The 25,139-nt window shown below is 39.2% G+C and overlaps 3 protein-coding genes across 4 annotated transcripts; 1 reads left to right on the top strand and 2 right to left on the bottom strand.

The window, feature by feature from the left end:
* Window positions 1–4,305: 4,305 nt before the first annotated feature.
* Window positions 4,306–7,151, bottom strand: insl3 (insulin-like 3 (Leydig cell)). Its single transcript, XM_005920662.3, has 2 exons — window positions 5,798–7,151; window positions 4,306–5,628 (listed from the first exon to the last, which is right to left on the bottom strand). Exons 1-2 carry the CDS (start codon window positions 5,988–5,990, stop codon window positions 5,432–5,434), a joined length of 390 nt encoding a protein of 129 aa, XP_005920724.1. The 5' UTR covers window positions 5,991–7,151; the 3' UTR covers window positions 4,306–5,431.
* Window positions 7,152–7,800: 649 nt separating this feature from the next.
* si:rp71-39b20.4 (potassium voltage-gated channel subfamily V member 2) lies at window positions 7,801–14,295 on the bottom strand. Its single transcript, XM_005920661.2, has 4 exons — window positions 13,769–14,295; window positions 13,037–13,670; window positions 12,347–12,472; window positions 7,801–11,009 (listed from the first exon to the last, which is right to left on the bottom strand). The coding sequence occupies exons 1-4, from the start codon at window positions 14,293–14,295 to the stop codon at window positions 10,692–10,694; spliced, it is 1,605 nt and encodes a 534-aa protein (XP_005920723.1). The 3' UTR covers window positions 7,801–10,691.
* Window positions 14,296–15,342: 1,047 nt separating this feature from the next.
* rps28 (ribosomal protein S28) lies at window positions 15,343–18,583 on the top strand. Of its 2 annotated transcripts, none has more exons than XM_005920660.2 (4): window positions 15,343–15,573; window positions 15,881–15,928; window positions 17,642–17,764; window positions 18,464–18,583. In XM_005920660.2, exons 1-3 carry the CDS (start codon window positions 15,535–15,537, stop codon window positions 17,762–17,764), a joined length of 210 nt encoding a protein of 69 aa, XP_005920722.1. In that variant the 5' UTR covers window positions 15,343–15,534; the 3' UTR covers window positions 18,464–18,583. The 2 variants fall into 2 exon arrangements, with proteins under 2 accessions (XP_005920722.1, XP_014188583.1); XM_014333097.2 differs by having other exon boundaries at window positions 15,449–15,573; window positions 17,642–17,784.
* The last annotated feature ends 6,556 nt before the right edge of the window (window positions 18,584–25,139 follow it).

Raw genomic sequence — 25,139 nt, forward strand, 5'->3', positions numbered from 1 at the left:
TAAGAGAACACCCAACAACAACGGGCTTCCCATGGGAGCAGTCTGATTGCACAATGCTCTTGAAGCTGTCACTGCTGGTCAGGCCATCTAAATGCTGCTGAGCAGAGGAGAAGACAGACCCATCATTTTGCAGTAGATGGTGGATGCAGCAGATGGAAGGATAACAAAGTTTCACAGTATATGGGATGATGTTAGGAAATGGTTTTCTGCAGATGAACTAGGGATAGGTCTGAAAGATGTCTTATCTTTTTTTAGAACTTTCAGGACCGCGTACACTCTGTTGATGGTGTGTTTATTGGTTTACAGAGTCCTCATGACCGCATAATGATTTCAGATTTGATTAAAGTGAAGCTTTGGAGCTGACCTTAAATAAAGCAAACATTAAATTAGTTTTAAAACTAGCTGGATGCAGAACAACAGTGGAACAGTGAGTGATAAATAAGTTTCTGCATTGTAAATTGAAGAAAACAGGAGTAGGGGAGGAGTGTTTTTCTCTATCACAGCACAAAGAGCACCAGTTTGTCCGATATCATTACTCATATCTGTTCTGGCTGCATGTGCCACTTTCTGCTGCTTGCTGCTTTTCGTTTTTTTTTTTTTTTTTTTTTTTTTAAAAGGTATGTAGATAATTAGAAGTTACAACTTATTGTGTTAAATCTCGTTAGTTTGTTCAGTGTTTGTGTCTGTCATATGATAGAGTGAAATGTTTCCTGTTATCTGTGTCTGGCTCCATGGTGCAGTGGTTCGCACAATTGCTATAAAGTGAACTATTCCTTGTTTTACCCCAGGAGGAGACATATGTCCCTTGGGGTTTGTGTAAGGAAGACCATCTGATGTATAAAAAAAAAAATCTGCCAAATTAAGTATGCAGAGCTACCTGCCGTGGTGACCCTTTGTGAAGAAGGGAGGAGCTGTAAGAAGCTCTGCCGGTTCAAGACACAGTCTGCATATTTAAAGTATTATGTTACACATGCACTCACCGACCACTTCACTAGTGCACCTTTTCAACCGCTTGTTGACATGAAAGCCTAGTCACCCAGTCACATGACAGCAACTCAGTGCATTTAGGCATGTCGACATGATCGAGACGACAGCTGATTTAAGTGACTAGGTAAATGCTAGAAGGGCTGGTCTGAGTATTTCAGAAACTGTTGATCTACTAGGATTTTCGTACACAACCATCTCTAGGGTTTATAGAAGATAGTGTGAAAAAGATCAAAAGAAAAGGCCTCATCAGGCCTCAATCCAATGGAGCATCTTTGAGAGCATAGGGAGATTGACATTGTAGCCTTGCAGCCGTCAAATCTGCAGCAACTGTGTGATGCTATCATGTCAACATGGACTAAAATCTCAGAGGAATGTTTCCAGCACCTCGTTGAATCAATGCCATCAAGAAAAAAAGGCTTTTCTGAAGGGGATCCCACCCAGTAGGTGTACCTAATGAACTGGCTGCTGAGCATATTTTAACATATTACTGGACTTACAGTTTACAACTTGCAATGCAAAACAAGCAATTTGTTCTAACCCTCACCAGCTCTGCTATCATATAACTGTGTAAGACTGCATAAGGAACAGACTAAATTTCTCTACCCTCCATTAAGATTGGATTAGTAGGAAGTATTCTGGCTTTTGAAAGAATACCCTCAAAAACACAGAATTATCAGTAAAGTTAAGATTGGAATAATTGGAATTTGATGGAAAACCTGAGTGATTGAGATATTATTAGCAGCATTCAGAAAAGTTCCCAAAAGCACTAATATTAGCATTGTTATTAGCACAGACGTATGCAGAAGATCCATTAAAATAAAATCTGAGATCTTTGAGAACAGGATCAATCATTCACACCATTTCCACGATCTGGAGGAGAGCAGAGCCGATCTATGCCATAAAAGGGGGAAATATGACAATCTCGGAGTAAACCTCATCTTCAGGTTTGCCGTGTGAATCAAGACGCACAGCCTGTCACAGAGGATTTCTTTGACACAACGTCTGACAGCTTATGTTGCGTAAAAGCACGGCTTGGAGCTCTAACAATAAAGGACTCACAAAAACAGACATGTCAGTCATTGTCCTGACTTCTGCTCCCCTCTGCACACCCACGTGTGCTCGCTGGTCACAAACCTGCACAAACCACATGCACATTGGTAAAAAAAACAAAAAAAACAACACGCTTTAAAAAACAAGCACAGCCACGGACTTCAAATGGGTTTCCCGGTCTCGTACGCCCACACAGATTATGCAGAGCACATAGACATATGCAAACACCGACACATGAAAACATGAAACCTCTACACACACACACATTGACAAAGTATGGCATCCTTAGCCTTGACACTTTTACTGTTGGAAACAAGAGCACTGAGAGCCATTTCATTTACATGCAAATTGACACCCACAAGTCCACACACACACGCGTACACTCTTGCCTGACGTGTATGTGTGTGCGTTTGTGTGCTCATGTGTGAGCCGTGTAGCTGCTCTGCTGGCACTCAGCAAAGGTGCTATTCTGCCCTGCTGCTTTACCCGCTCACTGAAACTAGACACAAAGAGATAGAAAGGCAGAAGGAGAGATAAAGGCTCTGATTTCATTTTCCATATTTGGTTTAGCAGCTTCTCAGTTGACAAAACAGGCATGGAGAGAAGCCCACCAGAGGGGCCCCCCTGCAGCCGTGCGTTTGTCATCTCATGTTGGCACTGCATAAGGACGGGTTCAGGCCCAGAAGTGTCCTCTGATCACATTTTCCCTCTTGTCACAAGGAGATAAAGGATCACTCGAGGTGATTGAGCATTTTACGATAATGAGCTGCGAGAGGCTGATCATCGCAGCAGGAAATGTGGCTGAAATACACGAGAAAAGAATGGGATGGATACAAAAACAAAAATGCGACACCCTTAACCTGACAGAATTAACCAGCTCATGCACAGAGCGATGGATGGGTGTCAGGTGGGAGATAGCAGTGTAGCACCTCGCATAAAATCTGATATCTGTCACTCTCTGCTGGTTAGCATGAGACACTGCATCAAACCTTTCATGAAATCGTTTTATTTTAGTTCACATGTGTTCTTCTTAAATTGAATTAGGAATAATTTTACTTCATAATTTCCATGACCTACTGTGGGGCAACTATAAAACTGCGACTATGCTTTTCTCCCCGTCTTTGCAGGACAGCAAATATTAGTAATATTGTACAAGCTGAATTATGCTTGTACACTTCTTTTATGCAAGTTATGGTGACTAACAGCAATGAATCTGTGGGTGTAGGAGAATGTTTTTTGGAATTATCTTATCATTAGCATAAAATTATATGTGAGTGAATGGGGGGAAAAGATGAAGGGTGACTGTAGTGTTTGTTTGGTAATTTTTGTCCTTTCATACCCTTTTTATATACATATGGTGCTGTGCAAAGGTCTTGAGCCATCCCTTATTTCTTTATAATTTGATTGGAAAATGCACAATAGGTGTTTGTATAGTTCTAACAAGCTTCAATGTGAGAATTGACATTTATTCTTCAACACAATCTCTCTTAGTTCTCTAATCTGACATTCAATGCTCTTCTTTGGATGTCGAGTGGCTTTTTTTCTGTTCTCTGTATTTATAAATAATGTTGAGGTGCGTGCTCTGGGGAGGCCAGTCCATGACTGATAGCGATCCACTGTGTGTTTTTCTATGCAGGGATTCTTTCACTGCATTGGCAGTGTGTTTGGGGTTATAGTCATACTGAAAAATAAAATTGTTGTCATATGATGGGTCTGCATGACAGATCAAAATCTGACCGCAACTCAAGTTTGATGAGATCCCAGATTCCACTAACTGAAATGCAGCTCCAAAACACTGCAGACAGCAGACACTGTGTTTATCCTGGCCTCTTCCATATTTATTGTTGAAGATTTGAACCCACAATTTCTAATTTAACTTCATTATTCTGTCTCTGATAAGGCTTCGGTGAACAGTCGATGATCAACTGAAGGGTGGGGATACATGGGTCCTGTGTCAGGTCTTTGCTGGATTTTTTTTTTCTGCTTCTTAAGGACATCACTTTCAGATACTAATCATATTCTGCAGATAGTTTTTCATGCCTACCACACTGCACACCACACTGAAATATGCAAAGTTTTCACCTAATAGCTCTTCAGGAATCACCTCGTTGGTACAAAAATGCTACTTTATCTTATGTTATGTTTCATAGAATCAACAAAGAAACCCTAAAAATAACATTTCAAATGGTCAGGTACAATGACTGGACTAAAAATGATTTTTTTTTTTTTTTAAAGTCTTTCAAAAAATCTGGAGAACTATTGCTTGAGTCTGGTCAATTCTAAGAAAAATATAAAGAAATGATGGGTGGCTCAAGACTTTTGCACATTACTCTAAGCATGGGCCATCATACTACTAATACTGTAGTATGATGGCTGACAAATCTTGAATGCATGCCATCAGTTTGAACCCAAAATTTCTAATTTAATTTCCTTATTGTTTGATGGATTAAGCCAATTGTTACAGGCATTATTAGTGTGCTGTGTTCTCTGATTATCTGCAGTTAAAACCTTTCTAACAATATAATCTGCTAACAAGTTGATCTAATTTTAGCATTCATCTTTGCGCGCTTTGTCTGATAACACAGCAAATAAAACCAATTACGCAAAAACAAATCGTACGTACAGCACAATCCATTCTTCCCTCAATTAAAACAAATTAACCAATCAGTCACTGTAGGCTGATTTCATTTGCTATTAGGAGTCATTCGGCGCAGGCTGCAGTATAGAGTGGCAGCTAATCAGCGGCACATTTGATTATCTGTTGAGAGAATTATACACTCCTCGGTGTGAGGCACAGGCCGGGTTACAAAGATTATTTCTGTTAAATAGCTCAATGGCTAGGCCAATAGCCACAATCCGATTTAGCTCCTTTGGCACCAATAAACTGCGCTCACAACAAAACTTACATGGATCTTAATATATACCAGTATGCATATACAGCAGAAAAACAGCTCAAGTGTTAAAATGGCTCTCTGGCATCTGAAGTTTTTTGTATGCTTTGCATTTGTTTACTTATCATAATTGTCTAAGATTTGGGTCAGTTGATGCAGATTAGTGTATAGGACACAAGCAGTAACTGAAACCTTCACTTCATTGGGAGTAATATTTATTGTCATCTTTGTTAGGTCTGAGAAAATAAGGGTTTGATTCTGGGACTTTTGTGATTTCTTATGGACTGACTGTCCAGTAATATCGGTTCAGTTAATATACTATATTTACATTGATAAAAACAATAAATCAAATAACAAAATCCTGTGTGCACTCCAGTTTTATCTTTGATACTGTTAAATGTCATAGATAAATATCACCAAGTACATTCAGGATCACTAAAAGAAAACCCAGCAAAACTCTGAAGATAATCACTTAACTCGTTCTGATATGCCACCGGCTTCATTTAGCAAAACTGTATCAGCTCCTTCATGCTACATCCTTTCTCACAGCAAATATCAGATATTTTTCCAGCAGTTCGCCTGATCCGTGATGACAGAAGGTGAGGAGCCAAGGAGACGGCGTCCTTTTCTCCATCTGCCCTTGAAGCCGTGCGTACAGTCCCTGAAGTCAGGTACTCTTCTGTGGAGGAGATCTGCTCCCCTGTGCAGAGGCAACACATCTGGGATTTAGAGAGATCACTGTAAACGTGCAGCTTCATCCCCAAAAAATCTTGCAAACTTTTGATGTCAAGAAGCAAGAGTACGTCTTTCCCTGTTTACCTTTCATATATGTCATGAAAACACAAATAAAAGATTGTTTAAGTACTTACAGAGAGGAGCGTATTGATTCTTTTCCAGTCCTAAATCCGGGATGCTTCTCCTGGCCCGGGAGCTGCCGCAGGATGAGACGGCCAGACGTATCAGCTCTCGTCCACATATCTTGATCCTCTCCTGTGCATGTGCCACACACACTGCAGCCACTAGCACCGCCACGAGAGACACCAAACACCTAGCAGCCGGCATTGTATGATGTGTTACTGCTCCTCAGTTGGTTGGCAAAGGCAGAAAATGAGTGACCTGAGGAATTTGAGGGGGTTTATATAGGGAGTGTATGTAGTGGCCACAGGTTGTTCAAAAGTTGCATTCAGCCTTGGTGAGGGAAAAGCATGTCCTGATCAAAAGCTCAGCATGAAAGTGATGTGGAATCTCAAGGCTGAAACTCTCAGTGAGATAAAAAATCTGCTCTGGCACTGATCTTGTTTTTCAGGGTGGAAGTAACAAGTCACTACTTCTGCAGTTACTGTTGTTAAACTGCTTTTCTTTCTTTTCTTTTCTTTTTTTAATGAGTATTATTATTGTGTTATTATCATTATGAGTATTATTTTGGCTCGGGAGAAAGAGCAGGTCCTTTCCCAGTCTGAAGGTTGGTGGTTACTTACACATAGAAAGAAGTGCATCCATATATACATACGCTGACTTTTATATTTGAACCTCTGACCATGTTTTTTATGGGCATCCACCACTGTCCACTTTCGGTGTATTTAAACAAAGACTCAGTGCTTATATTTGATTAGCTTTTCTGCTTTTAGTCAACTTTCCTGTTGTTTGTTTATATTGCATTGTGCAGAATCTAATCTGGGTTTGGTGCTGACTTGTGGTTAAAATATTTTCCTTGACTATGAGTCCCTTTAGCATCTTATCTTAACACATCATGAAGGATGGGATCTAATCGGAAGAGAGTGTGACCGGAAAAAGGAGATGTCAAGGATTATGACGCAACTGTTCACACACATGGTCACCCTGTGGCTATACTGTAGTTGCTTAATCATACCAGAGGTGACTGCTTCATATCTCCAGCACAGATGAACAATATGAAAGGTGACACTTTAACATCTAAAATGCACTTCTGGCTATGATTAGCATTTTAACCTCTAAGGATGATATCACTGGTAGGCAGTGGCCTGTTTGTTATTCTCAGCTGCTGTGCTCAGCGCAAAGCACCTTGATTATTTCTTCTTCTTTTTTTTTGCCTTCACAGATTCTTGCCCTTTATTTCTTGCTGAGGTTGATGCTGTGTGTTAACATTTTCAACCATTTAGCCCAGAACACACAGATGTCAGTCAGTTTGCAGATGTCAAATAAGCTGAGTATGTTTACCTCATCATGGCACTGCCTACTGCACCAAAGTGGAATCAAAGCTTTACTGCAACCTATGATAACTCATTGTTCTCTCTTTTGCCGATGTTCTATCATATGCCATATATATATATATATAATATATATATACAATATATATATATATATATATATATATATATATTATATATATAGTATATATATATATATATATATATATATATATATATATATATATATATATATATATATATATATATATATATATATATATATATATATATATATATATATACTATATATATATATATATATATATATATATATATATATATATATATATATTATATGTGTATATATATTATATATGTATAATATATATAACTATATATGTAATAGTAGATAGATAGATAGATAGATAGATAGATAGATAGATATAGATAGATAGATAGATAGATAGATAGATAGATAGATAGATATATAGATAGTATAGATAGATATAGATAGATAGATAGATAGATAGATAGATAGATAGATAGATAGATAGATAGATAGATAGATAGATAGATAGATAGATAGATAGATAGATAGATAGATAGATAGATAGATAGATATAGATAGATATAGATAGATAGATATAGATATATATAGATATATACACACATGAGGATCACTTTTGCCTTCACCCTCACATTTTTTCTAACTCCTAACTCAGCCCTTGGTATTTCTCAAGCTTCTCAGATTCCTTCTTGATGTTCATCCATTGCTTCCTCTTCTTGTCAACTACTATGTGTTAGCCTTCTAAATTTTCTGATTTCTCTCCTTCTGGCTGAGTCATGTGATACAGCCATACTCTTGAGGTGTAATTGATGCTGACGGCACAGTAAAACCAACAGTACCTATATCCTGTAATAGCTTCATTCCTCAGAAAGATAAGACAGGTGTCCACTAATAAATACGAACTTTAAGGTTCTTTTACGTTAACTAATTTTGCATAAGCGAGGTCTGCTGAAAGACAGTAATTTTTAATGACAAATAAATGGACTTTCTCATTTTTGTTTTTGAGTTTTAAATGGGGATACGTAGATACGTTTATTGTAATGAAGTAATTGTGATGTGACCTTCTTCTTTTACCTTAATCTTCAAAATTGAAACTTGCTCCAACTGTTGTTTCTTTCAGGCAATATCATAAAAATGTAACCATCCAGTCTGATAAAAATCGCCTAAAAATTTGTTGACTTTGTACACAAATGACGTTTTATAAGCTTTCTCCCCTGAAAGCTACACTTCCACCTCTGTCGCAGAATTCTATCTTAACTGAGTCACGTGTTTCTCCCACTGTAAACTGAACCACAACACTTGCAAACTACCCTGTTTAACCTGCACTTACTTTCCAGTATAAACTTTGGTATTATTATCATTTAATTCATTTTTTAAAAACATTTCAGAACATGAAATTGCTAACTTCAGCTACACACCATGCACAGAAACAGTGTCTGATTAAAAAAAAATCTTAAATTAATGAAATAACATGTAATCTTTGCATTTCCAAATGAAATCATGTCAGTCGCTATAGAAACCTTCCTTTTGTTCTTCAGCTCTGAGAGTAAAATTAATACACATTAACATGTTTTGCCATCACTCATCAAAAATACAGCCACTATACCTCTAGCTAGCAGACAGGTTGAGATCCAAATTGCACAGGAACAATTTGTGCATTAAATCTGTTGAGCTGTTTTGAAACGTTGAATTTGTAATTACCTGCCACTTATTAAAAGTTATTCCTTTTATGCTCACTCCTCTTCTGTACCACAAACACAACTTTATTGACAGGGATGGGACGGAAAAAAGGACGTGTGCAGACGGGATCATGTGGTGAACCCGTGTGTGGCATCAGAATCATCCAGAAAGACTGCAGAGCATGAAAACTGAACTGTTTGACAGTGTTTTATATTAAACTTCCTATCAGATATAATTACTCAATAACTGAAGGTGCCACCGTTCCGGACCACTTTAACCCCAGATCAGAGGGTAAATTAGACACATCTGACACTACATTTGATCGTTCGCTCCTTAATTAGTGCACTTGCACAGAACTTAATGACAAGGAAACATCAGTCACTAATGAGTCATTGTCTCTGATTATTATTCAAATGGATGAAGTCCCAGTCTGCTGTAAAATGGATGTTCAGGATGTCTTTCATGAGCAGAGGCTCAACACAATATTCCTGCAGTTGGAAATGGAGTGTAACTCCCACAGCATCTGTCGTGACTGACCAGAGAACTTGTCTCTAATCCCCTCTATCTGTCCCTCTTATTTAAAACCAGTGTCGAGCAGATGAGCCAAGAAAACTGTGGTGTCTGTATCCGCGAAGAGTTTTTGTATGTTTGTTTAATATGTTATAATGCTGGTCTTCTGGTGCCCAAGGCAAGACTTGGGTTTATGATCTAATCATAGCATCACAGTGTGACGACAAGGCTTAGACCATGATTGATCCTGACATCTCCTGGTCAAGAACGGAAAGCTCAATTCTCTCTCGCCGCAGGGATCGCGACAAATTCTGAGCTGTTGGATGACAGATATAGGCATCACTGCCCATGTGTTAGTAGGAGTGAAAAATCACTACGCTGGAGGCCTCTATTGTACATCTATTAAATATAGCTTGTAAGTATTTAAATACGTCCTGTCTGTGCACACCTGATCAGATTCCTTCTGTCACCAAAATAGCACAGTACTTGATTGACTTTTCCACTTGTCTGACTAGGTAGGAAACAGACGCACAAATCCTACTAATCCTTGACAACCAAATTACACTGAGGCTCCTGATCGGTATACTGACACCCGCTGCTATATCTCTCACCCCACTTGGGTGTCTTCAAGACCACACTGAGTGACTGGACAAAAACAGAGGGAGTGCTTTTTCGATAGGTATGCCACTTCGATGAAACATAAATTGTGTCAAATGTGAGAACTTTCCATTGATGGTGTTATAGTTGTTCTGAGATGCACACATAAATAAAATGTTTTTATTGCAGTCAAGTAAATGGTGACTTAAAGCCGCCATGATGTGTGGCGGTACATGCTGGTAATGGCCAAAAGTTGCACTAGTTAGAGCTTGAAGGTACAATTTCTTTTTTGCTGAGCATCAAAGTAAAATGTAAGAGACTATGTAGTCACTCAAAACTGTTCATTAATAGCACTTTCAATGACAGTAGTCTTTTCAAAAGGATATAAGGGAAGTTTTGCTTCATTCATAATGTCACTGTTTGACCTCCTTGTGTCAAACATCTATTTCTGTTGAGTGAGCATTAGTTGTAGATGTGTGCTATTTGTGGAAACACATAACAAGTTGTCTAGTCTGAGCATCTTGTCCATTTGACAGAGGAATTGTCGCTATAGTGTGAAAACAGTACCTACTGCAAAGCTGAGGCTTAATGCTTGTCTCAGCTTTCTGCTTTCCCCCATCAGATCGCTTTTATTCAATCACATAGGCTGAGACTTAGAGGCAGATGGAGTCTTTTACTTTTGTATACCCAAGGGTGATAAGGCAATTTAGGGTTACTGAGGTCACAACTAGGCAATTTTTCTTATTCTTCAATCTCGGGGGTAAATTGCCTGCCACTGGGCCGATAGTGTATCTCCTCATCCGAGTCCTCCGGCCGGGGTTCGAAGCAGCTGTCAAACTTACGCCTGAGACGTTTCTTGAGCTGGAAGGTGCGCACCGTGTTGGAAAAGTTGTATTCCTGCTCCTTCAGTTTGGCATAGTAGTCGGAGAACTTGTTGAACAGAATGGAGATGGGCATGCCGTTAAGGATGATGCCAAAGGAGATACAGCTGAATGCCACACAGCGGCCGAGGTAGGAGATGGGGACAACATCTCCATAGCCCACAGTAGAGATGCTGACCTATAGGAAAAAAGGAATAGCGTCAGCTTCCATAAAATTACTCAAAGCCAGTGCTCTCTCGTGTAGATTTAAGTAGGGATCAAGAGAAGAGCAGAAGAAGTTTTTAGTTTACTCCTCACAGTACCTGCCTTTCACCTGGCCTCATGCACTTTGTATCCATTACTTTCTGTGAATCGAGTAATTAAAATGCTTTTTTTATATTTCTTGAATGCAATCACTCTGTCTGGCTACAAATGAGACGCATTACGCAGCATTAGAGGGAATTAGACACATATAAATTCACAGCTGCCACCAGATAAATGAAAACCATGTCCTCAGATGATACTGAAAGACACACAGAGTACCAGGCTGGTGACACAGTGTGACCCATGTGAACCTAGAAATGGTGTGATATTCATACCTCTAAATATTGATCATTTATATATGAAGCTTGAAAGTAAATTTGCATAAGTTACTGTTTAACCATATGACAGCTTGGCGGCCATCAGTAGCCACTCTCCACATCTGTATAGGCTAGATAATTTATATCAAGTTTATGTGACCCTAGAGTTACTCCACATCTTTCTCTTCGTTTCACATATAGCACCAATTATGGAAGATACTTTGGGGTAAGAATTACACAAAGGCAAATCCTACATTTATTATAGTTAGTAGGTTTTTCTGCAAGAGAGACGATTTCAGAATATTATTTAGCCAACCATTAATTCACTAAAGAAGACTGTGTTTGAGCTCTTGAATATAATCAGTGTTTACTGCATTTTAAAGGCATAAAAATAGCACGGAACATGATCTGTACTGTGAATCTGCCTTGGTCTGACTAAGCAGGCAGCACAAATCCAGATAGACCTAATCCCTGACACCCGAAATGCACTGCACTGCTTGATCATACTGACACACCCCAACTGAGCTTCCCTTCAGCGCTGTCAAGAGAAAGAGCTTACCAAAGCTTCATAACTGAGTTAATTGATCCGGAAGAAGCTGAGTGGCAGCCGGTGAGAGCTGGCTACACGCTCTAAATGCTGTAAAACATTAATTGCCCCATTCATAATGAAAAGATGTGGAGCAACTGTGGTGTTATAAGTAGGGTTACATCATCAGTGTGGCTGGACCTAAAAATTGGACTTGAAAATATTTTCAAAAATAATTTACAATATCATCACAGCTGCCATTAAAAAGAAGAAATAATTCCCAGAGTGTTAAAACTTTTATAGAAATCACTAAAAGCCACAAAAAAAAACCCAAATCTGATGTTTTAGTTATACTGCATTTGTAACAAGCATCCCAAACATATTAGAGCCATAGAACTTTACTGGACGTAGAGCTTGTCCCGTACTCACCGCAGCCCACCACCAGGCATCTGGTATGCTGCTGAACGGTGTCCCGGGCTGATCCACCTCCACAGAATGCATCAGAGCAGAGAAGGTGAAGATGCCCATGGTGATGAACAGAAACAGACAGCACACCTGCAGCACGACAGAACAGAGCACGTCAATGACAGCGCTTGTTTATATAAAACTATGTCATAAAGCAGATACTATTTTAGTGGCTTTCATCCAGTAATATGACAGTTTGAGATGTTACTATAAAGCCTTCCTGACATTTCTGCACTCGGCTGTGTAAGCTTTGTTCAATTAATGGGTTTTAAACACATCATATGCAATGAAACCGTTCTGTTTTTTGTTAATTAAATGAATAAATGTGATATTATGTTACATTAGTGAAGTTTAGAGCTGCTGGTAGGTGGATTTTGTTCTTTATCATAAGCTAATCATCTAGTGTCACTCTCTTCAAGAAATAAAATATGCAAATTTAAATCGATTGTGATATCCTATTGTAAAACTATCATAACCTTCTTCTCTTCTCTTCTTATCTTATCTCATCTTCTCTACTTCTCTTCTCCTAGTGGTGACTTTCACATAAAACTACCTCCTGTTCCTCTTATGTCTCTTTGCCTTGCAGGTTGCCATGTTATTCAAAGGCCTTCAAATGTTACCAGCATTTGTGTTTATTGATTATTCCCTTCATACCTGCTCAGAGCACTGGCGGATGGTGAAGCCGAAAGCCCTCATGCCGGTGGAGTGACGGGCAAGCTTCAAGATACGGAAGATGCGCATGAGCTTGACCACTTTGAGCACCTTGCTGACTTTGCTGACTCTTGACATGGCCTTCAAATCCTCCTGAGCACTGATGTCTTCAGCATCTAATACAAAAGTCTCAAAAATGATCTGGAGGAAGTAGGGCATGACGGCTACCAAATCGACAAAGTTGAGGGCGCTCTTCACAAAATGCTTGATGTTTGATGTGGTGAGTAGTCGCAGAAAGTACTCCAACGTGAAGAAAAGGATAGAACTAACCTCCACCCACTCCATGTAGGTTTTGCCTGCAGGTTTGTACTGCCTAAGTTCTTTGACTGTATTCAGAGTCATGGCAACGATAGAGATAAGCACAAAGAGACTGGAAAACACTGCAAAGGCTTTGGCTGACAGTGAGGAGTAAGGATTCTCCATCAAGTCCCAAAGTGCTTTACGAAAGTTTCCAAGAAACATGGTCTTGTAGCCCTCGTCATCATGGTGAGGTTTAATCTCATCTATGAGCTCCTGGTTAACCTTCAGGTGTTCTCTGATGTCGTCCAATTTCTCCTCAAACAGAATGCGGCAGCACCTGAGAAAGACAGACAAATGCTTTACCATAGCTACATTTTAAATATCCACAGACAAAGCCACAATAGATACACTGCATATCAAATATCTACAGCACACCTTGGAGTATCCTTCAGTTTGAGCCCCCAGAATGAGATCTCTTCCTCAAAGTTGACAGGACACAAGCCATCCATCACCCACAGAACATTACTGCAGTAAAAGTGAAATATGTAATGGAAAAACATGGGGTCCCTGTCAAAGAAGAACTCGTTGTTCTGAAAATTATAATCGTCACAGAGCGTCAGACGCTTAACTGGATCATTGCACAGAGCAAGGACTCCGATCCTGGTCTTTGGGTATCGGAGGACCAAGTGTTTAGGGATGTGAAACACCTTTCCACCCACATTTAGGTTGACAATGTTTGATTGCCAGGGGTTAGGTGCATCCGTCTTCTCATCTTTTTTCACCTCTTTTCTGGCACCAGGAGCGTCAAGGTTGTCCATTGATGTCCACGGTTTTACTGAGCTGTCCTGTGAAAAGGGGAATTCACTCTCCTCTTCTTCGATGCTTTGCGTGAAACTCAAGTCGCGTTTTACGGATGCAAAAAGACTGGAGCGACGTTTTTTTAGAATTTTCCACTTCTCCATTGCGACAGCTGCTCAGAAGACCAATCACTGGAAAATGTTTTATGCCGAGTTTGAATCAAATCACAGGAGAAAAACGATAATATGTTTTTTCTTTAAATCTACAATATCAAGCAAAAATATCACCATGGTAAAAAAGAAAAAAAAATCCTCCAGGTTGAAATAAAGACAAAGAAAGAGCTGTGGTACTTTTGAGTCACTGTGCAAGAAGATCAACTGCATGAGTTAGGGCTTCAGCCTCTTCACTGATTCTCTAATCCTATTGCTGTTCTTTCTGTCCCAGCGCAAGTTAAAAATACTGTTCACAAGGATTAGTGTTGTGATTTAAGGCTTTGACTTCTGAGAGAGGAAGAAAAGCAGAGAGGGTGGTGTCACGACAGTATGGCATGGCTAACAAGGCTACAGAGAGCTTTTACACAGGATATTCAGGTAGATTACGCAAATTATCAGCTATGGCCTTTTTGACCTATTGCTGAACTAGTTAAACAAGCCTGATTTTAGAATTAAAGTCAAAATACATTAAAATTAATAATGACTGATAAAAATTCTCTTTGTTTTCTGTATATTCTGCACAGACCCTTATCACTGTTTATCACTGATATGTTTCTCTTTACAATAACTCACTGGTATAATTGACAAAGTATTCATTTCAATATTAAGTCAAGCCAACTAAAAACAAAATGTTGATTATATAACAGTGAATTTATTTAATAATGTACTGAATCAGTAACCTTTTTGATACTGACTTTGGATAAATAGGCTGTGTTTTTTGACTGATATCACAAGCATTTCTTTGCAAGCTCCTTTGACTACGATGACCTGGATGACTGAGAACCTTCACAGACACAAGCATTTGTAGTTACTCCAATAATTCAGTATTTGAATTGTCTGTATGTACGCACAAAAAAAGAGATACAGTTACACAGAGACAAATTCCTTTCTCTGTTTCTGCACATTAAAATAGTTTTGGGAACTCTGTGAATAATGGTTTGGCCCAGGTTTCCACCATGGGTGCTTCGAATGGTATTTCCCAATCTACCGGAAAAGAAGGTAACTACGAATGTATAATAGTTTTTATTAAAGTTCGTTATTGTTGTTATTACTCGTAAGTTTAGATTCTGTTACTTGTAATTTGATTAAAAAATAATTTAAAATTTAAAATTTTAATAAACTAAAAGATTACAGTTGCCATATATGCCATCCGAGCACCACGTGACTTCCTTTCCGGTCTAACCTGACAACATGGACGCCAGCCGCGTGCAGCCCATCAAGCTTGCAAGAGTAAGAAAATCTATAAAACGCTGAAAATTATCGTATCAAAGCGATTAAATGCCCACAACAATAAGTATTGTTTCAAATGGGCTCAAAATTTTTAGGCTAAATCCACTTTTTGTGTCGTAGTTAGCAAACGTCTCTTCGGCTCTCGTGCTTCTATCATGGAGGCCTGTCAATGCTACAGTCTCTGCTAGCTGCCGCAGTACTTATGCTCACTTTTCTTTATTCTCTGTGTTCGTTAAAAATTATATATATATGTATTATATTGAATTTAGAGATTTGATGTTCATGTTGCTCGTGTTTTCATTTTCAGGTCACCAAGGTTCTCGGGAGAACCGGTTCCCAGGGACAATGTACACAGGTATGCTAGTTTGGCTAACACCTCAAATTTTATCCGGCACAAACCAGTATCTGCGATTAATATTTACTTTTTATATGTGTAAGCTTACTTTGAGTTATTGCCAAGGATATACACAATCTAGGGCTGTAAATTCATGTGAAATTAAAAACTAGATTTCTAAACAAAGGAAAAAATGACAAACGATATTTTGTACCTCTTAAAAAGGGCTAGGATGAAAAATGCAAGTTTCGTGTTGTCTTAGATAATTTGTTTACACATTAAGTATGAGGTATTGAGACAGCTGTTTGAAGTTTGGACATTGATTTAGCTGTAAGTCAGGGGTTTTGTTTGTATCTTTAAAAACAAAACAAAAAAACTTGATCTGAGCTTAACTTTTTGCTCCTGATAAATATCCTCCATAGTATTGTAACTAAAGTCACTAACGTTGAAACTGGGCAGATTCGCTCTACCAACTAACTGAAACTAAGCTGAATTATTATCAGAAGTTTAAGATGAAAAACTGATTAAGCTACAAAATATGACTCCTCTGATTTCTTTTACCACAAAGGAGGCAGGTTATTTTGGGGGGGACAAAGTTTTAACCTGGATTTTAACTACTAATGACATACTCGAGCAAGCCATTGATCCTAACTGGAAACCACGTTTAATAGAGAAACCAGATGTATCTTTGAAATGTATCAATGCTTTTTTTTTTTTTCTTGCCATCACCAGTGTGTGAATGGCAAGCTACATTGTGGCTACAATGTAGCTTGCCTTAGGGGGACTAAGTCCTTAGGGACTAAGTAAAGCGCTATACAGATGCAGGCCATTTAACTCAGTTGTCATTTAGTGTGCTGTTTGGTGTACTGGTTACTTGGGCTAATGATGACAATTTATGTTACATTCATAGCTACACCCAACTTAAGCCCCTTTTTTCTTAGTACCTACTCAGATTGACTTGCAGTGGTTTTCGGGGTTTTCCATTAGGTCATACTACTTGCTACCTGCTAACGGGGTTACAAAGCGATCTGAGCAGGTAGGTCCTAAAATGTTGCATCACCAGACTGCATGCCACCGATTCGCTGGTCAGTGTCTGGATGAGAGCGTTACCAAGTCAATCTGTGTAGGTACTAATGGGAAAAGGGTCTATAGTTAACATACATGTGTTTATACTTCCATTCTTCAAACTGCTGTAACACTGTGCTGCCCACTAACTGAGTACTTTATTACTAAAATGTGTGTTCACTTGATTGTTGGGTGTTCACTTGATCGCTTTTACAGCATTGCAGAGTGAGATCCTCAGTTACTGTTTTCTGACAGTGAAACAGCAGGGAACGGAGTCGGGGTCCCAAAAATTAAGCAGATTATAAAAAATAACGTTTGAAAAAAATGCCATCCGAATAAATTTTTAGATATTGTGCTATATCACCCCACAGTTACTCCTTGTTGAAATTGATTATCATGACCATTGGTTTATTTTCCATGTTAAGTGGATAATTTAAACAGCTGAAAAATTTCCAAATAAATATATATTTTGAATTACGACTGCTTTGCTCCCTTGCCACAGAAAGGAATGCATAACAAAAACAAAATGAGGAAAAATCCATATAGGCTGTCTGTAAACATTTGAACAAAACCCTCTTTAATTGGTACATCATTAATTTAAACAGAAAAATTTGTCTGCTGTAGAGTCATTTTAATGTTTAAGTTTTGGGCACTCCCGTTTCCCACCAGGTCCGTGTCGAGTTCATGGACGACAGCAACCGCTCAATTATCAGGAACGTGAAGGGCCCAGTCAGAGAGGGAGATGTGCTGACACTCCTGGAGTCTGAAAGAGAAGCCAGGAGGCTGCGATAGGTGAGACGATATAACCTCAGGTGATCAGTGTTTTGAGTCATTAAACTGTCAGCATTGGTGAAGCCCACAGTGAGAGTGCTGATGGATAATATGCATTTGACCTTAGATACTTTGATGATGCTGAACGTTATTGTTATTAAAAACTTAGTGAACCAAGAACAGTTTATGATAATAAAACACTGCGGGGGAGGTGATGACAATGTTTGCCGTTGTATTGTAGTTAACAAGAAGTAAAAAATATTCCCATAGTACTAACATGCACTATGGGAATATTTATATTCCTTATATAACCTCATAAGGTTAGAAAAAACATTTTAAATGGCTTGCAGCAAATCATATTGCGGTTCAATCTGTTTTTGGCTTTGAAATGTCCACAACGAGTCTTAAACTCAACCTAATGTTCTAAGTTCTCAATTCAAATATCTGCGGTATTAGATCATAATTGCATCTTGGCCACTGGTCAGAAGCTCTTATCTAGTTAAAGTGTAACAGAGCTGCACAAAGGTTGCCTGTTTTCAGTGTGTAGGGAATATGTCCCATGGTGGTCAGGGGTTGATGTTTGAATTCTTCCTTCAGTCCTCCCGATAGGCTGCTCATGTCTAATGCTGCTCAATTCAGAGCGTATCAGTGTTCCAAATTTGGGAATGTATAAGACTTGAACACAGGCTTAAACCTTTCTCACTTGCTCTGTCTTCACAGTGCCCGCTGAAGCTGCCAATCCAACACTGTGGAGCATCAACTACAGCAGGATGCAGTCTTTTTCAGTGGACTACCCGCCACTTGTTCAGATGTTTTGAAATAAATTTGAGTTGAAAATTATCCTTGAAGTCTTGTTTCTTTTATACTAAGTGATTTTTTTTTTTTTAATTCAATAAACTGGAACATTAGCCTGCCATGATAAACTTGCATGAGACAAGTAATAGCTCATTATTGATGCATTAATAGTAGGTGAGGTGTGGCTGTCAAATTCTTGTACGCTGAATGTGAATTAAGGTAAATAATCCAATACTTCTATACATTTAGTTACTCTGAAGTGTCAACTTCTCAACTCATTCCATTACAGTTCAAAAGTATTAAAATAGACTAGTTTTAAACTACTCTTTCAGAGTAAATGGATGTTAGTTCTTTCAACTGTTTCCTTTAGAGGTCATTAAATGGAAAAATCTACCACCATCTCACCCTGTCCCTAACATCCGCGTCTGTCATACAAACTCCCTGCATGTCCTTTATCATGCCCATGAACATCAATTGTCAAGTATATCCACCTTCACTCCTGTGCACGTGTCCAAACCATCTCTCCTCTTGACCTCCAGCTCCTGTAAATAATTCTATAATTACTTTTTCCCAGACACAGATAAGTAGATTTATTTTTAAATAGCAAACATTACAAGGCTAATATAGCTGTTTTCTGTTGCACTGTTGTGTATGAAAATTAAGGAATTTCCACAAATTTAGCGGGCACGCCATTATTTCACCTTGTGCAGTTTACGTTCCGTCCAGCAGGGGGCAGTGTCTGAGTTTTAAAAGCTAACGGAATTGACCTCCATTTCAGGTACAACACAATCGACTGCATGTAAGAAGTAAGCAAGTGAAGACTATTTACAGGCCAAGCTCTCTCCTTTAAACTAACTTAAACATTCATGCCACCGTTCATTTCCAGCAGTGTTGTTTCTCCATCATAAACTAATAATAATGGGACAAGCTGAAAAACATCTGCACAACACAATTTGTATCATTAAATATCATTAGAATTTGTTTATTTTCCACCAAAAATCATATTTATCCACATTAGTTTTATTTTATATTTTTAACTGCAACTGCTCCCCACTTTGAGCACCACTCCAAAGCTGTGTAGCTTGTATAGCTAATGAACACAGTACAGACAGATTCAAATTGTTCAAAACATATGTGACCCGTTTTCTCAAATTATTTAAGATAAAAGCTGAGGATGTGCTAGTTCACACAGCTATAGTAATGCTTTCCCCTCCAGATCTACTTGCTGTTCTGCAGCATTAGAAGTGAAATCTGGTCATGAATGCTGGTGATCCAGGTTTAGCGTGGCTATGTTTAAATGTTGAGGTCTAAAGAACTTTAAGGTCAGTTACCTCTGAACTAACGATGTGTAAATGTCAGGAAATACATCAGAGGAATACTGAGCAGTCTGTAAATTAATACTCTGCAAAGGTATCTGGCTAAATTCCAGCTTGGGGTTCCTGAAGGATCTCTGCGGTTGTTTAAACAGGAAAGGAGGTCAGTTTGAGTTATGTACACTGTAGGTTTAATGATCTCCTATTTTACCTTGGCCTGTTTTACAGACAGGTTGTGTGCAAAGCTGAGTTCAACTTAAACACTTGGGTGCCTTTTTCAGACATACAGTGCAGTGAAAAAGTATTTACCTCCTTCATGATTTCATAGTTTTATGCACATTTGTCACACTGACATGTTTGTGCCAACCGTAGCAGCAAGAACTGCAATCAAGCACTTCTTTTAACTGACAATGGGTCTTTCACATCCCATGTGGAGGAATTTTGGCCCACTATTCTTTCCAGAAATAATTAAATCAGACACACTGAAGAGTTTTTGAGCATGAACGATCTGTTTAAGGTCAGGCCAAAGCATCTTAATCTTTGATTTAAGTTCAGACTTTTACTAGGCCACACCGAAACCTTCATTTTGGTTTTTAGCCATTCAGAGGTGGACTTGCTGGTGTGTTTCTGATCATTGTTCTGTGGTAGCCTATAATCCAGGCATACTTGAGTTTCAGGGCATGAACAGATGGTCGGACATCCTCCTTCAGGATTTTTTGGTAGGGAACAGAATTCATGGTTCCATCAGTTATGGCAAATTGTCCAAGTGAAGCAGCAAAGCAGTCCCAGCCCATCACATCCTCACCACCATGTTCGACTGCTGGTATGATGTGCTTCATGAAATGCTGTGTTACTTTTATGCAGATATAACAGAATTCAAACTTTCCAAAAAGTTCAGCTTTTGTGTTGTCAGTCGACAAATATTTTCCCAAAAGCCTGTGGGATCATCAAGATGTGAGACGAGCCTTTGTGGGGGGGGCGTTTGGTCAGCAGTGGTTTTATCCTTGAACTCTCCTATGGGTGCCACTTTTGCCCAGTCTCTCTTTCTTATTGTTGAATCATAAACTCTGACCTTAACTGTGGCAAATAGGCCTGCATGTCTTCAGATTACATTCTGGGTTCTTTTCTGACATCCTGGATGAGTTATCAATATGCTCTTGGAGTAATTTCAGCTTCCTCCAGTTGTGAATAATAGGTCTGACTGTGCTTCAGTGATGTCCTAACACCTTAGAAATTACTTTGTAACCCCTTTCCATTCTGAGAGATGTCAGCGACTTTATTTCTCAGCTGTTTCTTTAGATCGAGGCACAATGTTTTGCTTTTTTGAGATCTTTTAGTGCTTCACTTCGTCAGATACCTTCTCTTTAAGTAGTTTCTAGATTAAGCAGGTTTGTCAGTAATCAGGCTTGAGTGTGGCTAGTGAAACTGAACGGTTTGAGTTCTAAAACGACTGAGACAATATCTGTGACTTCTACAAGAAAGGATCAGCGTGTAGTATATGCGGAACCAGAGAGGAAATTTGACACCAAGCCACAAATTAATACCTGGAATCTATTCAGCTGCCAGGGTAAAGGGAGAGCGTGCTGGCACTTGACGGCTTTTCCAGGAGAACCTGAAGGAGACAAAATAACACGGTGAGAGAGGTGAGGGACAGAGGAGAGAAGAGACAAACTGCTTTGTCTCTTTTCAACCTTCAGACATGAATCCTGATAAATCCCATTTATCCTAAAGTGGTTATTTACCCAAATGAGCTTTACCTGCAAATCAGAAAACACACTCCAGCTTGTAGCTGACTGTTACTCACAAACGCTTCAAAATCAGCGTTCTCTGGAACAACAGACGTAGTCCATAAGGAAGAGGAGAGAGTCCTACTCTGTTTATGTTTTCAGTCTTCGGCAGCTCCGTGCACGAAAACAACTTGCTGTCACCTTGGCCCCTACGTCACTGTCATTCTGCCCCTCTCCAACCCTCTGCGTCAACAACCCTTCAAGAACTTCAGTTGGCATGTGTTTACCACCTCTTCCTTATCGCTCCCGTATCTCCCACCGGTCCTTGTTTCCACTCTTTTTTTGAAGCAGAAATACAGCAGGTTAGAAGAAAATCCATCCCAAGGTCTCTACTTGTTTGCCTGCATGCCACCAAGGTCTAACCCAGCCAGGAGAAAACATCAGCAGTCTGAGACAACAAGTCTGTTTGTCTCAGATCTTTAACACGGTTCCAGAGAAACCAGGAAGAAATCAAGGACATTGTGACTTGTAGAAATGCAGCTACTGTAGCGCTGTTGGTGTGCTTTGGAGTTGGTGGCGAGGACGACAGAGCTGAAAGGTGTGTGTGTGTGGATCTGCAGACGACCTAAACCAAAATTCCCAATGAATAATAATGTTGCTAAATGTATCAGTAAGTATAAAAAGGGTTTAACAGTGCATCTTCTACAACACGAAAGTACTGTGTTTCCTATTCTGCTTGATCAAAATACAACTTTAGTATCATCAAAAAGTATCAAACTAAAGGTAAAAATGTTTATAGTCATATAGTTCATTATTAAATTGTTTGTACTTAGTTATATAGCCATCAATAAAGCAAATGCTATTGTGGCTTCTTTTAAAGCATCATATACTTTCCTCTGTACCAGTATGTTCTTTAAGGTCTCAAGAAATACATTGAGAATAGTATAGTATGTATAAAGGTATTATTTGAATGCCTTCATGATAACGTTCTTACAAATATTAGAAGGGGACTCGCTGAAAATAAGGGAACCTGGCTAAAGGCTTTGGGCTTTGTTTCTCATGCAGGGTAACAGGAAGGCCAAAGGGGGGGTGATGGAACCTACAAGGGGAGACAGGCCACCGATGTACACACTCTGAACCCAACCACGACCTGGGTCAAGGCCATGAAATTTACAAATGGGGCCCATAGGACACATAGGACACATAGGCCCAGAAGACAATAACCCCAGAGGTAACTAGAAGTCATTCCCTGCCCCTCTCTTTCAGTCCCTCTGCTGGTATCTAGTTCTTTGGCACCCTCCCTGTTCCCCTCCATCCCTGCTGATTACTGAACTGTAGTACACTCTGCATTTGAAACGGTTATCCTTATTTCCTGCCTTTAATTTGTGGAAAATGAGGTTGGTCCACTTAGCCAGATTTTCACATTCAGTGTCAACGAGAATCTTCATAAGAGGGAAATGCTAAAAAAAAAAAAAAAAAAGATTAAAAACTTTTAAGCATGCACAGTGCATCTTTCACTCAGAACATGCTGATTCTGTTTATCAGTTTATCAGTTTGCAAAATCACACAGGTTTTCATTCACAACTGTGGACAAAAAAAACAACACAGTACATCGTTCTGAAATAACACGTAAGACCTTGCCTGAACTATAACTCTGAATACAGACAGAAAGAAATGCACATATAACCATGTGACCATGAACAGCATGCCACAGAAAAAAGAAATATATAAGCACAAGAAGGCAGCTGGGTGATAAAATACAAAACCCAGTTTGGACATGCTTGATTTGCTTTTATGTAAGCTAAAGTGCAAAGAGGGGGGGACAGCTTCCTTGTGTGAAGGTCAGAAACAGAATACATTCACTCATTTATTTATTTATTTTATAAAGTAGCCCCCACTCCCACACACACACACAGTGTGCATGACTTATGCAAAATATCTCACAATTCGCCGCACAACAGCAGGTGCTCGCACAGACGGGAAAGTGACGGGCTCACATACAGGGTCAGATTCTTGGCGTCTGATAAAAAGCCTGTTGTGGAGGGACGGTAATGAAAAAAACACTGTTTTGAAGCTCTGTAGCACAGGGTTTTAAGTAAACACTGTAACAACAAGGCTTTGTGTTCTGGCTCCATAACTGCTGGAAAAACTTCAGTACTGGCACGGTATCATGTATTATTCCAGACGTGAAAATGTCTGTGTGGGGTGATGTGATCTGGCTCATCTTATGGCCCTGTTATACGACTTTGGGGAATTTAAAAGTACAGTCGGGTTCAGTAAGCACTCACTCTCCACATCGCTGTAATATTTCTTCATATGGATCACAGCTTGTAGGTAAAGAAATGAATCAATATGCTGCTCATCACTGCTTGTTATTGTAGCGTCATGTACAGTACATACCACAGTGGCCAGCGGGCTTAAACAAATGTTATCTGGGTTAAAGGTGGTGTTGATTTCACGTCAGTTCAGATGTGCTCTCTAAAATACAGAAAGAGACATATTATGACAGTTTGAATGCACGCACAATATGCAGTCGATGGCACATGCTAAAATTTTACAGAGGTCACTGAAGAGTTAAGTTCTAGTGGTGTTGCATTTAGGGTTTATATTACATTCCTGAAAGATTTTTGCATTTATTACATGGGTTTGTAGAGCCACAGAAAATCAAAATATGGCTGTAAATGCCCAAGCTGCTGACACACCCAGCACCCACGCTTTAATGGAAGTTGCCGTGCTAAAATCCAAGTTTAAAACAAAAATTTTTTACCAAATTTTCAATTGGATGTTACTCTCTCTGTCTATCTGAACTCAGGTGAATGATCTTCCTTCTATTATGTGTAGAAAAGATTATGTACCAACTTTCAGCCCAGGTGAAAAAACAAAATTATTTTTATTTACCACAATAAAGAAAAAAACACACAAAATAACATACTGGCTAAAACTGTTGTTTATGCATTATTATTATTATTACTGCTTCTTTTAATTCCATTCCTGCACTGCTGAGAAGAGTAGCTCTGATTTGCACCGTTACTTGTGAAAACACAGGGAAAAAAGCAAGGCCTGAAATGCTTTCTGGTGCCACAGTTCCAATTAGGATTCTGGATTTGGATTAACGCGGATCAAGGCAGTCACTCTGGGTTTTAATGGGGATTCAGCAGATGGTCAGAGGTCATGCACTCAATGTGGAATCTTATAAATCTTGAAGTGGTTCAAGTGGTGCATTTCCTGAGAAAGACACTGTCTTCTCACAGGAGGTGGGCGGTTTCACTGCAAACAAATTTAGCGTATTGTCATTTTCGCAGCAGGAATAAGAGACATAAGAGCACGATTCCTGCAGAAATGTCAGTGCTAAAGAGTGCACATCTGCTCGGACACACTCACGGGTCAGAGCCTCCACTATTTAGCAATAACACTCTGTAACACAAGCCTATTTTCCTTCTCTTTCTTCTGCAAACCACCAGCTGCTTAACGCTGGGGAGGTTGTCTGCCAGTACCCTCAGCTATCCCACAAAAAGCCTCATTCACAGTCAGATCCCACTTCAGTTCAAGTGTCTCTTCCAC

This window comes from Haplochromis burtoni, unplaced genomic scaffold (genome assembly GCF_018398535.1).
Source record: "Haplochromis burtoni strain Fernald_Lab_line unplaced genomic scaffold, NCSU_Asbu1 Contig_41, whole genome shotgun sequence".
Classification (NCBI taxonomy): Eukaryota; Metazoa; Chordata; class Actinopteri; order Cichliformes; family Cichlidae; genus Haplochromis; species Haplochromis burtoni.